The 13603-nt window shown below is 42.1% G+C and overlaps 2 protein-coding genes across 2 annotated transcripts; both read right to left on the bottom strand.

Annotated features, from left to right (window-relative positions):
• Nucleotides 1–493: 493 nt before the first annotated feature.
• Nucleotides 494–2171, bottom strand: tmem60 (transmembrane protein 60). The gene is made up of 2 exons (XM_014148374.3): nt 1972–2171; nt 494–1561 (listed from the first exon to the last, which is right to left on the bottom strand). Exon 2 carries the CDS (start codon nt 1485–1487, stop codon nt 1083–1085), a length of 405 nt encoding a protein of 134 aa, XP_014003849.1. The 5' UTR covers nt 1488–1561; nt 1972–2171; the 3' UTR covers nt 494–1082.
• A 154-nt stretch (nt 2172–2325) lies between these two features.
• LOC106573370 (proline-rich protein 5) lies at nt 2326–12599 on the bottom strand. The gene is made up of 11 exons (XM_014148371.3): nt 12359–12599; nt 10523–10650; nt 6511–6636; nt 5989–6069; nt 5374–5422; nt 5199–5256; nt 4861–4952; nt 4460–4600; nt 4133–4271; nt 3743–4030; nt 2326–3585 (listed from the first exon to the last, which is right to left on the bottom strand). Exons 2-11 carry the CDS (start codon nt 10648–10650, stop codon nt 3332–3334), a joined length of 1356 nt encoding a protein of 451 aa, XP_014003846.1. The 5' UTR covers nt 12359–12599; the 3' UTR covers nt 2326–3331.
• Nucleotides 12600–13603: the final 1004 nt, after the last annotated feature.

Genomic DNA, 13603 nt, shown 5'->3' with positions numbered 1-13603 from the left:
TTAGCCTTATTCAGCTAACATGGTTGATGATTACTTGCTTAGTAGTCATGCGTGTTAGTGCTTGACTAGAGCAGAAAACAAATACATGCACCCTCCTGGGTGAGCCACAGGACTAGATTGAGAAACTCTGCCTTAGCAAACAACAAAACCACAGAAGACAACATGGAGTTATTATAGCACTTTCTAACCCCGATGCCCTGGCTGCCAGTAGCAGCACGAGTCCTGTCCATGATACACCAATAAGCTGACCTCTTACAGAACACCCCAGAGGGCAAGTAATCCCTGCCTCTGTTCTCTTTGGAGTGGGTCAGGTTACCAGTTATGTAATTCTCTTTATAATCAGGCTCAGAGCCTTGTTCCAACACTTATAGAATGTACACTTCATTTCTCCCTTTGAAGTAGTCACTAATCTACATGTGATTAGATAAATGAAAGATGGGATATACTGCTGTATAATCAGTCATAATGCTTACACCAATCCAACCCAGTAAAGTTGAGGAATTGTAAATATTTATTTTTGTGTGTGTTTCTCCGTGGTATCCACAGAAAAACAGATCCCTACCACTTCAAAAGACACAATCAATGTTCACATCTAAACCCATTGGACCTAACAGTCCCAGTTATCTGAGAGTAACAAAGGCACATGCACAGATCAGTCAGACTGTCAGGAGGTCCAGTCTGCTCATCCAGAGTCCATCATGGCAAAGACCAACATGGCTGCAACATTTCTTGCTGTATCACAAGGGTGAAATAAAGATTACATTTGTAAGCAGCATAAACCCATAAAATATATTGCCATATCACTACTCTCTCTTGTAGTAGTCTCTCTTGTAGTGGTCTTTACATCCTGTACTAGTGGAGTAAGCTAAATCCATTCCCTTTTCCATCTCCATTTACCCCCCATTCTTTCAGTCTTTGCTGTAGTGAAAATGAACAATTTCTCATCTCCATATTCTTCAGTTCAGTTTCTCCTACAGTGGATTACAATAATCTCCCATTCATCTCCCCTACAGACTAACTTGCAGTCTTTATATCCTAGACGGAGTAAATAAAATCAATCTCCATCTTTCTCCCTCATCCTCTCACTCTCTGCAGTAGTGAAAGACACTGTAGCCCAGCTCCACCATGGCCCCGACCAGCAGGGCCCAGAGGGGGACACACACCACACTGAGCCAGATTTCCATCAGCCTCTCCAGCCGGGCGCACAGCGTCAGACAGAAGCCCAGCTTCAGCAGCATGGCCACTAGGTACCACACCCTCCGTCGCAGGTTCTGCTGGCCTCCACGCGGGTCATAGCCGGGCTTGCACCGACCCGCCATCTTCACCACGAGCATGAGGATGAGGATGGTGTCAAAAATCCATACGGGGAGGAAGATGAGGAACCAGTTCCAGGGGATCTTGGAATCCAGTTTGAGGACCAGCATGATGAGGAAGAAGAGGGAGAAGATCCAGGTCAGGAGGACTCTTTGGGCCAGAGACATTCTCATTTAAGGGATGGGGGTGGTGCCCTGGAGGGGGAACGTTAACACTGTGGCACTGGCAAGTCAAGAGTGAGACGAACCTGAAGATAGGAGAGACATACATGAGTGACATACACACCTAAAATGTGAGACAATACTAGCTAACATACCAGATTGTACAGGTTGTGATAGGAAGGTATAGCAATGTTGTCTTCCTGGCAATGCTTATTTTTTTTGTGGGGTGACGGCATGCTAAACGTATTGGAGTATGCTGTAGGTAGCTAACATTAACTACTGTAGCTAACTGCAAGCACACTAACTAATTGACACACTTCTTCTAATGGGGGATCATCATGATCAGATTATCTAGCTTGCGTTGGATACATTGCGATTTATATTTAGTCAAATAAATGCATGACAACAATTTGGTTAGCATTAGCTTAGCAGCTACAGTTAGCTAGCAAGCTCAATTTAGCCGAACTCACATATGGCCAGCCAACATTCTCCTTACCTGGATCGGAGGATTTGTCACCTAAGTATCTTTAAAAATCCATATCATAGACAATCTTGTATTTTATTGCACTTTCCGTTACGATAAAAACTAAAAGTGTCTCGGGGATTTTTCGAAGGTTTATCTTCCGGTTGTCGTTATTAAAAACCTTTTTTTACCATGCCATTATCCACTAGGATTGCCATTCTCTGTCAATCATACAAAACAGCCCTCTGATTGAAGGAAAAGAAATACGTGAAACCGAGCATTACCGTAAAGTACACAAAAGGTGTTCATATTTGTTTAGCTCAGTCAATGGTATAAATTAAGCAAATGGACTAAATATATATATTTTAAGGCAATGGAAATCTGTACTTAGCCATTAGAATTTTTATTCAAATCTGATATCACAAAAGAATGATAATTACAACCTTGGATAAAAATTTCTCATTACAGATTGTCAAAAAAAGCTAAGTATTAAAAAACGGTTGAGGTAAAACATCATAAAAATAGCTTCAGTTAAAAAGCCCTTATTGAAATCACAAGTTAAGTTAAAAAGCTTACTTCACAATACCTAGCTGTCCTAAAAAAACGATTTATTTACAGTTGAAGTGCCACACAACACAGTAAATGAGACAACATGAATTATCGTTAAACCCTAATTTTCTCATCATAAGTAAACAGTAAACACCAATTACAGTTCAATATTTAGTTTCTATGGGTAATACATAACATGAATGCTTTATGACCTTTGAAAAGAGGATGACAGACTGGTCCCAGAAGTACTTTAGCCAACTTCTCTATCATTGTCACACCATACATGTCATGTTTGGCATGACAGTAAAAAAACACACAGAGGAAGAGGAACATACAGATGGGACAAGCCAGGTTAACACAGATTGAACTAGGCAGGTTCTTAGAATGAGAAGCAAGATGTGACCAAATTACATTCACATAGTGTATTCACTCCAAAAGCTACTTCTATCTTTGAATGTTATGGTAACTGCAGTTCTCCAAGTTGTGTAGATGAAAACCCAGACACAATCCTAGGGCCCACATCCAAGGGCCTACAAGGTATGGCATCATAGTGATGAGAGTCAAGTTTCAAAACACACAAAACATAAGCATCCCAAAAAAGCAGATATATTCAGATCTAATCAAATGCTTAGAAAAGTTGGTTTTATCTCTAAGTAAACGCTGACTAAAAATAGGCCTCTTGTGGGGAGAAGTATGGAGTGCACTTAACCATGTCTTTTTAGGTCTAGGTTGCCTCTAGCCTAGCCACTGATCTAAGGTCAGTTTAGAATTTTCCCCCTAATGTCAAAGATAAGATATTTGGGGAGGGCAAGCTACCCATGATTCCCTCTACGCAGTGCTCTGCCTACTCTCCCGACCATATCTCATTGACTCTGAGCAGCGGGGCTGGGAATTCTATGAATTTCCCGTCTGAATCTAAGTCCAGGGACTCCAGCACCTGTCCAATGACGGTCTCCGGGCTGGAGGATCCACTGGGTGGAGAGGAGGGGGCAGCCTTGTCCATGTCCGTAAGGGTCATTGTTGCCTCCGTCCCATGGAGGGGTCCTGGGGAGTGCAGGGGGAGGATGGAGGGGGAGGGGAGAGGAGACTCCATGGTTCCTGACAGAGGGAAGGTTGTGGGTTAGGATCAATCAGTCTGGCAAGAGTATTTTCTTATTTTTAATACTCTGGTAACCTTTCCATCCTGCGCCTCTGGAAGTTTGCAGTTTGTAGTGTATGCATAACGTAAACCTAGTGAGGAGGACAGATGACCTACCTCTGAACTGTGGAACCACACAGAGCCTGTTAGAAGAGGCGCTGGAGGTGGATGCGTCGGACCTGGAGGCCATGTCAGCGTAGGCCAGCCCCTGTTCCTCCAGGCAGGAGATGATCTCACAGGCAGAGTGGCGTCGGATGCCCCCGCTGCCCACCGAGCTGGCATCAGGGTCATACTCTGCCACGGGCGTCAGGAGGAGAGGGATGTTGTAACTCTTAGAACGGACCACAGGGTTCTTAGACGGCTGGTCCACAGGCTGCTTAGGCCAGCACCACTGCAAACGCTTCTCTGTGAGGGAGGGACATAGTGTGTAAGAGAAAGAGAAAAGAAAGCAAAGGACAGAGAAAACATAGTGGGAGAAGAGTGAACAGCGCAGTGTATGCTTCTTACCCAGCACACAGGAGCAGTGTGCCACGCTGCCGCCTCCAGAGTAGAGGCCGTGGGTGCCCAGGTAAGGAGAGACCACCCTCTGGACCAGAGACTCCAGCCGCAGGTAGTCCTCACTCACACCCCGCGACTCATGGACACCCTACAGAGAGAGAGGAGACAGGTCAGAGCGAGTGTGTGTGTGTGTGAGAGATAAAGAGAGACAAAACGACTCAAAGATATAAAGGGGAAACATATAAAGACAGAAAAAGAGAGTGAAAGAGAGAGAGAAAAAGAGATCAAATAAGTGAGCGATAGGGAGAGAATGAGAGAGAGCCGTACTGTACCTACCTGCAGTATAAGCAGCATCTGTGTGACGGAGGGGGGAATGCGGGCGCGGGGCCGAGACAGAGCGTCCTCCAGCTTCACACTCAGAACTATGGTGTTCCTGAAGTGGAGCAGAGCCAGCTGTCTCACATTGGGCTCCTTACCCTGCAGACAGGAGAGGAGAAGGGTAGAGATAGACAGAAGAATGGAGCGAAGGGTGAGGAGAGGGGGATGTAACATTATGAAGACGTAGCTTTAAATACCTGAGAGAATATTCTTATTTATTGTCTGCTGAGAGAGAAATACAGAGAGAGAAAGAGAGAGAGAGATTGAGGGTGAGCAGGTTAGAGGAGCGTCAGGACAGAGTGACATAGAGACTGAGACAGTGACAGCGAGATGAAGGAGAAGAGTCAGGGGATTGATACCTGTACTGGGTGAAAGATGGCCTGCAGCATGTTGAGAACATCACAGAAGAAGAAGTCCCATGTCTCTGCCAGAGAGTCCAGTGACTTCTGACCTGCACACCAACAGGAGGAACAAACCGTCTGCTGTTAGTAAGAGAATAATCTCACAATGCACAGCTGCTTGGGACCTACGGCCTCAGATTACTTTGGCGTGTTAAACACAGAACATGACAGACCCTGACAAAGGTAACGTAAGCTTCAGTTCAACTATTCTTCTCTGGAGCACTGACTGCTCTCTACTGTGTCACACTGTAAACACATCTACTAATATACAATTAACAGTGAGACACCACAAATACCTTCGTAGAATCTTATTTTGTCCCGTAGGATGACCATGCCCTTTGTCAGCAACTGGTTCTGAGGGACAGAGAGGTTCAATGAAACAACTTTTGTAAAAGAATAATGATATTATGGCTCAATCAGAAACAATCTATCCATGATATCATTTCACCATTTAGCAGAACCATCACTTACCTGGAGGTATTCTGTGAAAAACGACCCCAGCTCTGTTTTCAATAGGTATCTGAGTGAACAAAGACCAGAGTTCACCCACTAGAGCTATAGGGTACATTTGACTAGCGCAATACACTGACAACCCAAAACGTCAAAAGCTTCAAAACCAACTATGTAAAATTAGATGATAGTATATTATTGGTTAAGTACATGTATATTACTGTGTAGGTACATGTATTCACACCAAGGAATGTACAGTAAATGTCATATAACTGCATGGTATCTGGGTAAGTGCAACCCAGCTTTCTCTTTTAAACGTACTGTTCCTGTTTGTTTCCAGTGGTATAAGTATATGTTGAAACAGTGTTAGGAATAGACCCTATGATTGACTCAGCTCTCCAAGTGTGTGATGCGTGTGATTTCAGTTGTTTACTAGGCTATAATGGAGGCTGATATGACACAACTGATGGCTCTAATGTCAGGTCTGGAAAGATAATGAGACATCTGGCAAGGCCACATGGCTTCACACACACACACACACACACACACACACACACACACACACACACACATGCAGCAGACAAATGCCATGTTAGCAAACCGGTGTGTGTGTGTTTGTTAGTGTTTAGAACTCACCTGACACCTTCGTTGAGGACATAGAGTTCATTGTCAGACAGACCTTTCTTCTGGAAGACGGCAATGACAGCATTGTGGATGCTAGTGAACACACACACACACACACACACACACACACACACACACACACACACACACACACACACACACACACACACACACACACACACACACACACACACACACACACACATCAACATGTACTGTTTAGATTACATTTACCCATTAGATGATAGTTCATATTCATACAAATGTAGAATCTGAATTTGAGCGAGTTTGCTAAAGCAGGAAAATAAATGTTAGTTATTATATGGATTATAATTAACAAACATTATTGTAGGGGTTGATGCATTTTTCGTACGGGAAATCTGAAATGTCTAAGTGGAAATTATAAACTTGAAATACAATACATGTTTTACATTTCCTGCATTGGAGTAAAGTTATCCTGCAAGAGGGTGATCAAATGAAGATCCTACATCTGTAACAAGCACAGACTACATGCATGGTCAGGCTGCAGCATACCTGTTCCAGGTAGCGTTGGCCCCGGCCCTCTTCTGTTTCTCTCCTCTCTCCTCCGGTGATCCCTTCTCACTCTTTCCCAGTTCACTGAGACTGGGGGAGCTCATCAACTTCAGCCTGTGTAGAGTCCTCATGACGGCAGAGAGGGAGGGTGAGAGAGAGAGAGAGAGAGAGAGAGAGAGAGAGAGAGAGAGAGAGAGAGAGAGCACACTAAGTATTGAACTAAAGCAAAGACTAGAGTCTGAAATACTAGAAGAGAATGAAAATAGGGGAGTAGAGAGAGGGCATGAGAAGAGAAGGAAGAAATAGTGCAATGTGAAAGAGGGAAAGAGAGACATCTGGCATCTGGTCGAGGAAGAGACCAGAGCAGAAGACTGAATGAGAGAGTGAGGAGAAGAGAGAGAGAGAGAGAGAGAGAGGAGGAGGAGGAAGGAGGGACTATCAGAGCTGGGGTGGGTCATGGTGTGACTTTACTCTCTCTCTCAATTCAATTCAAAGGGGCTTTATTGGCATGCAAAACATATGTTTACATTGCCAAAGCATGTGAAATAAATAAAAGTGAGAAGAAACAAATTTAACAGTGAATATTGCACTCAAAAAGGTTTAAAAAAGATAAAGGCATTTCAAGTGCTATATTATCAGCTATTTACAGTGTTTTAGCAATGTGCAAATAGTTGTAGCACAAATAATGAGGGAGGATAAACAAACAGATAAATATTGGTGGTATTTACAATGTGCTCCACTGGTTGCCCTTTTCTCATGGCAACGGGTCACAAATCTTGTTGCTGTGATTGCACATTGCGGTATTTCACCTAACAGATATGAGAGTTTATCAATGTTTGATTTGTTTTCAAATTCTTTGTGGGTCTGTGTGATCTGTGGGAAATATGCATATTTAATGTAGTCATAAATTTGGCAGGAGGTTAGGAAGTGCACCTCAGGATATGTGCCCACTGTCCACAAAAGTGGAAACTGTCTTCTCTTGAGAGCCAGGTCTGCCTATGGCGACCTCTCTCATTAGCAAGGCTATGCTCACCTACTCTGTACATAGTCACGGATTTTCTTAATTTTGGGTCTTTCACAGTGGTCAGGCATTCTGCCACTGTGTACTCTCTGTTTAGGGTCAGATAGCGTTCCAATTTGCTCAGTTTTTGGTTGAGGCTCTCTCTCTTTCGCTCTCTATCTCACACACACACATACTACATACGCTCACACACACACACTTGCATATTGACACCCTACATACACAAACACACTTTCACATACGCTGCTACTACTCTGTTTATTATATATCCTGATTGCCTAGTCACTTTTACCCCTACCCACAGATACATGATGTATTAGCTCAATTACATCAACAACCTCGTACCCCTGCACACCTACTCGGTTCTAGTACTCCATGCGTACAGTCTTGTTATTTCCTTTTATTTTTAGCAAATAGTTGTCTTACTTTTAACTCTGCACTGTTGGGAATGGGCTCATAAGTAAGCATTTCACTGTAAAGTCTACACCTGTTGTATTTGGCACATGTGACCAATCAAATTTGATTTGATGACCGTGTCTAAAGAAAGTCTACACCCCCTTGAACTTTTTTCACATTTTGCTGCTTTAAAGTTACATCTTAAACGGATTAAAGTGACATTTATCCTATAGATCTACATAACCTACTCCACATTGTCAAAGTAAAAGAAAGTTCTAGAACATTTTCCAAATTCAGAAAAAATAAAACTGAAATATCATAATTGGATAAGTCTCCACTGCGCTGAGTTAATACTTGCTGGAAGCACCTTTGGCAGCCATTACAGCTGGGAATCATGTGGAGTAAGATTTGACCAACTTTGCAGAACTCTTAGGGCAATATACACAACCGGTCAAAAGGTTTACAACACCTACTAATTCAAGGGTTTTTCTTTATTTTTACTATTTTCTACATTGTAGAATAATAGTGAAGACATCAAAACTATGAAATAACACATATGGAACCATGTAGTAACCAAAAAAGTGTTGAACCAAATCAAAATATATTTTATATTTGAGATTCTTCAAAGTAGCCACCCTTTGCCTTGATGACAGCTTTGCACACTCTTGGCATTCTTTCAACCAGCTTCACCTTTAATCCTTTTCCAACAGTCTTGAAGGAGTTCCCACATATGCTGAGCACTTGTTGGCTGCTTTTCCTTCACTCTGTGGTCCGACTCATCCCAAACCATCTCAATGTGGTTGAGGTCAGGTGATTGTGGAGGCCAGGTCATCTGATGCAGCACTCCATCACTCTCCATCTTGGTAAAATATCCCTTACACAGCCTGGAGGTGGGTTGGGTCATTATCATGTTGAAAACCAAATGACAGTCCCACTAAGCCCAAACCAGATGGGATGGCGTAACGCTGCAGAATGCTGTGGTAGCCATGCTGGTTAAGTATGCCTTGAATTCTAAATAAATTACAGACAGTGTCACCAGCAAAGCACCCCCACACCATCACACCTCCTCCATGCTTCACGGTGGGAATCACACATGCGGAGATCATCTGTTCACCTACTCTGCGTCTCACAGAGAGACAGCGGTTGGAACCAAAAATCTCAAATTTGGACTCATCAGACCAAAGGACAGATTTCCACCAGCCTAATGTCCCTTGCTCGTGTTTCTTGGCCCAAGCAAGTCTCTTCTTATTGGTGTCCTTTAGTAATGGTTTCTTTGCAGCAATTTGACCATGATTCTCGCAGTCGACTCTGAACAGTTGATGTTGAGATGAGTCTGTTACTGGAACTCTGCGAAGCATTGATTTGGGCTGCAATTTCTGAGGCTGGTACCTCTAATGAACTTATCCTCTGCTGCAGAGGTAACTCTGGGTAATCCATTCCTGTGGTGGTCCTCATGAGAGCCAGTTTCATCATAGCACTTTATGGTTTTTGAGACTGCACTTGAAGAAACTTTCAAAACTGTTGAAATGTTCCGTATTGACTGACCTTCATGTCTTAAAGTAATGATGGACTGCCGTTTCTCTTTGCTTATTTGAGCTATTCTTGCCATAATGTTGACTTGGTATTTTACCAAATAGGGCTATCTTCTGTATACTCCCCTACCTTGTCACAACACAACTGATTGGCTCAAACACATTAAGAAGGAAAGAAATTACAGAAATGTAACTTTTAAGAAGGCACACCTGTTCATTGAAATGCATTCCAGGTGACTACCTCATGAAGCTGGATGAGAGAATGCCAAGAGTTTGCAAAGATGTCATCAAGGCAAAGGGTGGCTATTTCAAATATAACATATATTTTGATTTGTTTAACACTTTTTTGGTTACTACATGATTCCATATGTGTTATTTCATAGTTTTGATGTCTTCACTATTATTCTACAATGTAGAAAATAGTAAAAAGAAAAGAAAAACCCTTGAATGAGTATGTGTTCTAAAACGTTTGACCGGTAGTGTATATCCATTGTTTTTATAAAAATTGCTCAACCGCATTAAATTTGGCTGGGAATCATTGATGGACAGCAATATTCAAACTTTGTCTCAGATTTTCAAGCAAATTTAAGTCAGGACTGAGACTAGACCACTCAGGAACACTCAACACGTCTTGGAAAACCATTCTGTTGTGTCTTTGGCATTAACATTTGTGTGATTCTCTCACTGAAAAATAAAACTATCCCAATGTTAGGCTTTCAGAAGACTGAGGTGGGTTTTCCTCTAACCTGGGCTTTGCTCCTTTCATATTGATTTTGATCCTAACAAAGCCCCCAGTCCCTGCCGATGACAAGCATACCCATAACATGCCACCACAATGTAATTCTGCCCTATGACACCCATCAATTTCAAGTTTCCAGTTAGTTCCATGGTAGTTGTACCAATCAGATTGTAGAGTAACTCTCTGTAGCGCCATCTGCCACCCACTACATAAGGAATGGGGCTAGGGGTTGATTTCAGACTGACTTTAGTTTTATGACCAACCTCATAAGAGGGCTAACCAGAAGGCACATTTTGAATGTTAATCCTTGGAGTTGATCCTCACCTCCTGATTGGATGATGATTGCTGTCAATATCAGGGCTTGGGGGCGGGGCTGAGAAGGTGGTGAAGTTGAGTGACAGGGGCCGGGGGGAAGGGCGAGAGCCGTGCCTCCGCCGGAGTCCATCCAGCATCTGCCAAAAGAAACATTGAGAAAACAACAACATAAAATTCATCACCACAAATAACTGCAAGAAAACCTTGACTCACCAGGGTCTTATTATTCAGGTTGGGTTCAGGTTTCAAAGTGACAAATGCTCAGAAAGAACCGTATTATACAGAACAGGCATTTCCCTTCATCATGCAGAATAGGAACTTGATTGTGTCTGTCAGCTCTATATTTTATAGATTATTATTATGTCACAGCAGCTAGCCAACCAGGAAACATTGAACACATGGAAAGAGAGAGAGCGAGCAGTCAAACTGAACAGCCTGGCATTGGATGTTCTCTCTATCACTGGATACTGTTGCTGTAGCAGCCTGTCATTTGAGAAGTGTAACAACAGTGGTATTTTGAAATCAAAAGGGTGTTTAAGGATAACTCACTGCTAACTCAAAGTCATTCAGTCTACACGCACGCACACAAACACACACACACGCACACACACAATAGAAATACAAGGGTTAGTTTTAATTTATAATATTTTGCATGTGATGGGTCTTCCATTGATAGTATGTCAAGGTGTCGTCCAATGATGTGACAAATAATACTAGGGCGCCATCAGCTGGTTATTTGGAAAAACTACAGTCTAGGCGCTCTGTTAATTTAACAAAGAGTATCAATAAAGAGTTGTTTTGATCATAAAAACGTCATGCAGTGGGCGTATCTGAGACGAAAGAAAATTAGAGATACATTTCTTCCAATATTACACAGGTCTAATGCTACACAATAACCAGGCTTCACTGTTGTGTATGCACAAAGGATATTGGTACATAGGGCTGTTGCAATTTCTAACGACAATTCCTAAAAAAGACAGTAATTTAGTAATGATTGAATAGGAGCCTACAACCCAATTTTAAAAAAGAGTCATTCATTCAACTAACAAAACCTACTTCCAGTGGTACCATTTACTTAATGTCATACTGTAGCCTAATAATTGTGACTGGAGATTACAATCTGCAGATGAATCTAATAAATAATAATAGGAGGATGAGAGGATCCAAGCACGTCTGGGGCTGTCCAGGGGTTGGGGCAATGTTTATTCTCTATGTATGGCAGGCGTGTGTTGTTGTCTCTGCGTAAACTGGTCGTTGGAGCAGACGCAGACTCCACACACACACACACACACACACACACACACACACACACACACACACACTCCCTTCGGACTGTCTGCCCCGCATGCCACGCCAGTCTGGATATTCATTCGGATATTCTGCATTTGTTCTTGCGGAGCGGCTGAGGTCCCTTTTCTTCCATAACAATCTAGAGATCGATCGCTTTAATTTGCAAACGAGGGCATTTACCTCGTTAATTTATGCGAACCCCTAGACTACAGAATAATATCCTTGCTTTTTATATATTTTTATACGATATTTGATGTGTACAGCCTACACAAAGGAAATATATTCCAAATATATCCCCATCATAGAACACGATGGCCATGTCACAGGGAGGAACGTAGCCTACATTACAGTGCGTACGTGGAGTAGACAACTTTAACATGTGCTACAGGATATGCAAACAAACTAGCCCATGTAAACAATGCGACAGTAGACTATCTTAGATTTCCCAATCAACAGACGCCCATACCTTAAAAATGTGACCATAAATAGCCTACCCAGTAGGCTATCATTCAAAGTTCACTGTACACACACATCCATAGCACGCTACGTACTCACCGTTCTCTCTCCTGGTCGTGTTGCTTATAATATAATGATATGGATATCATATATGGATGATCACTAGCATTGATGTATAGCCTATCAGCAATAAACACCATAGTCTATCTCATTGTTGATTCCCAGTCTGCACTGACCAAACAGCCATTGGGGTGCAGTTGTGGGGTGCGCCAGCGACCTATGCTGCGGGAGTCATTCCATGAGCATGCATGCTCGCCCCCGTGTTGTTTTGACGAGATCCGATCCACTGGACCAGACGCCTTGCGTGTTTGCGTCTGTTGGTGCTTTCAAGACAACTCGGAAACGCGGAATCTCCGAGTTTAACTATACGTTTTTTTGCGTAGAGAATTTCTATTGGTCAATTCAGACATTTTTCAAGTGGGAACGAGTTTTGAAGTTGGACATTTCCGACTTTCCCGAGTTACCAGTTGTCTTGAAAGCGGCATGTGAGCGTGTACGCGCGTTTTGGTGTCTGGTGTTGTGGTGTGGACGAGATAAACATTCTCATTCAAGCAAGGAAGTTGTAAAAAGGAAAAGAAAGATCAGGATGCGCAATTTAAATTAGGCCTATAGATGTTTATATTATATATTACAGCACTCTTCTACAATTTATTGTACACAATTTGTAATGTAATAGCCTACACATTCCCTTTTCAGAGAGCTGAATAGTGTCGAATTAGACAAGTACATAATTTTTCCTAGTTACACAGTTACAGGCTGTAACTATTTACCAGTGGTGGAAAAAGGACCCAATTGTCATACTTGAGTAAAAGTCATGATACCTTAATAGAAAATGACAGAAGTAAAAGTCACTCAGTAAAACACTACTTGAGTAAAAGTCTAAAAGTATTTGGTTTTAAATATACTTAAGTATCAAAAGTAAATGTAATTGCTAAAATATGCTTAAGATTAAAAAATAAAAGTATAAATAATTTAAAGTTCCTTATATTAAGCAAATCAGACGGGACAATTTTTTATTTATTTTTAATTTACAGATAGCCAGGGGCACACTCCAACACTCAGACATCATTTACAAACGATGCATTTGTGTTTAGTGAGTCCGCAAGATCAGAGGCAGTAGGGATGACCAGGTATGCTCTCAAGATAAGTGTGTGAATTGGACCATTTTCCTGTCCTGCTAAGCATTCAAAATGTAATGAGTACTTTTGGGTGTCAGGGAAAATGTATGGAGTAAAAAGTACATAATTTTCTTTAGGAAAAAGTTGTCCAAAATATAAATATATA

The sequence above is a fragment of the Salmo salar genome, chromosome 16 (assembly GCF_965601325.2).
Source record: "Salmo salar chromosome 16, fSalSal1, whole genome shotgun sequence".
In the NCBI taxonomy this organism is placed as follows: domain Eukaryota; kingdom Metazoa; phylum Chordata; class Actinopteri; order Salmoniformes; family Salmonidae; genus Salmo; species Salmo salar.
The sequence above is the reverse complement of the archived record's forward strand: the minus strand, read 5'-3'. Positions and strand labels throughout refer to the sequence as shown.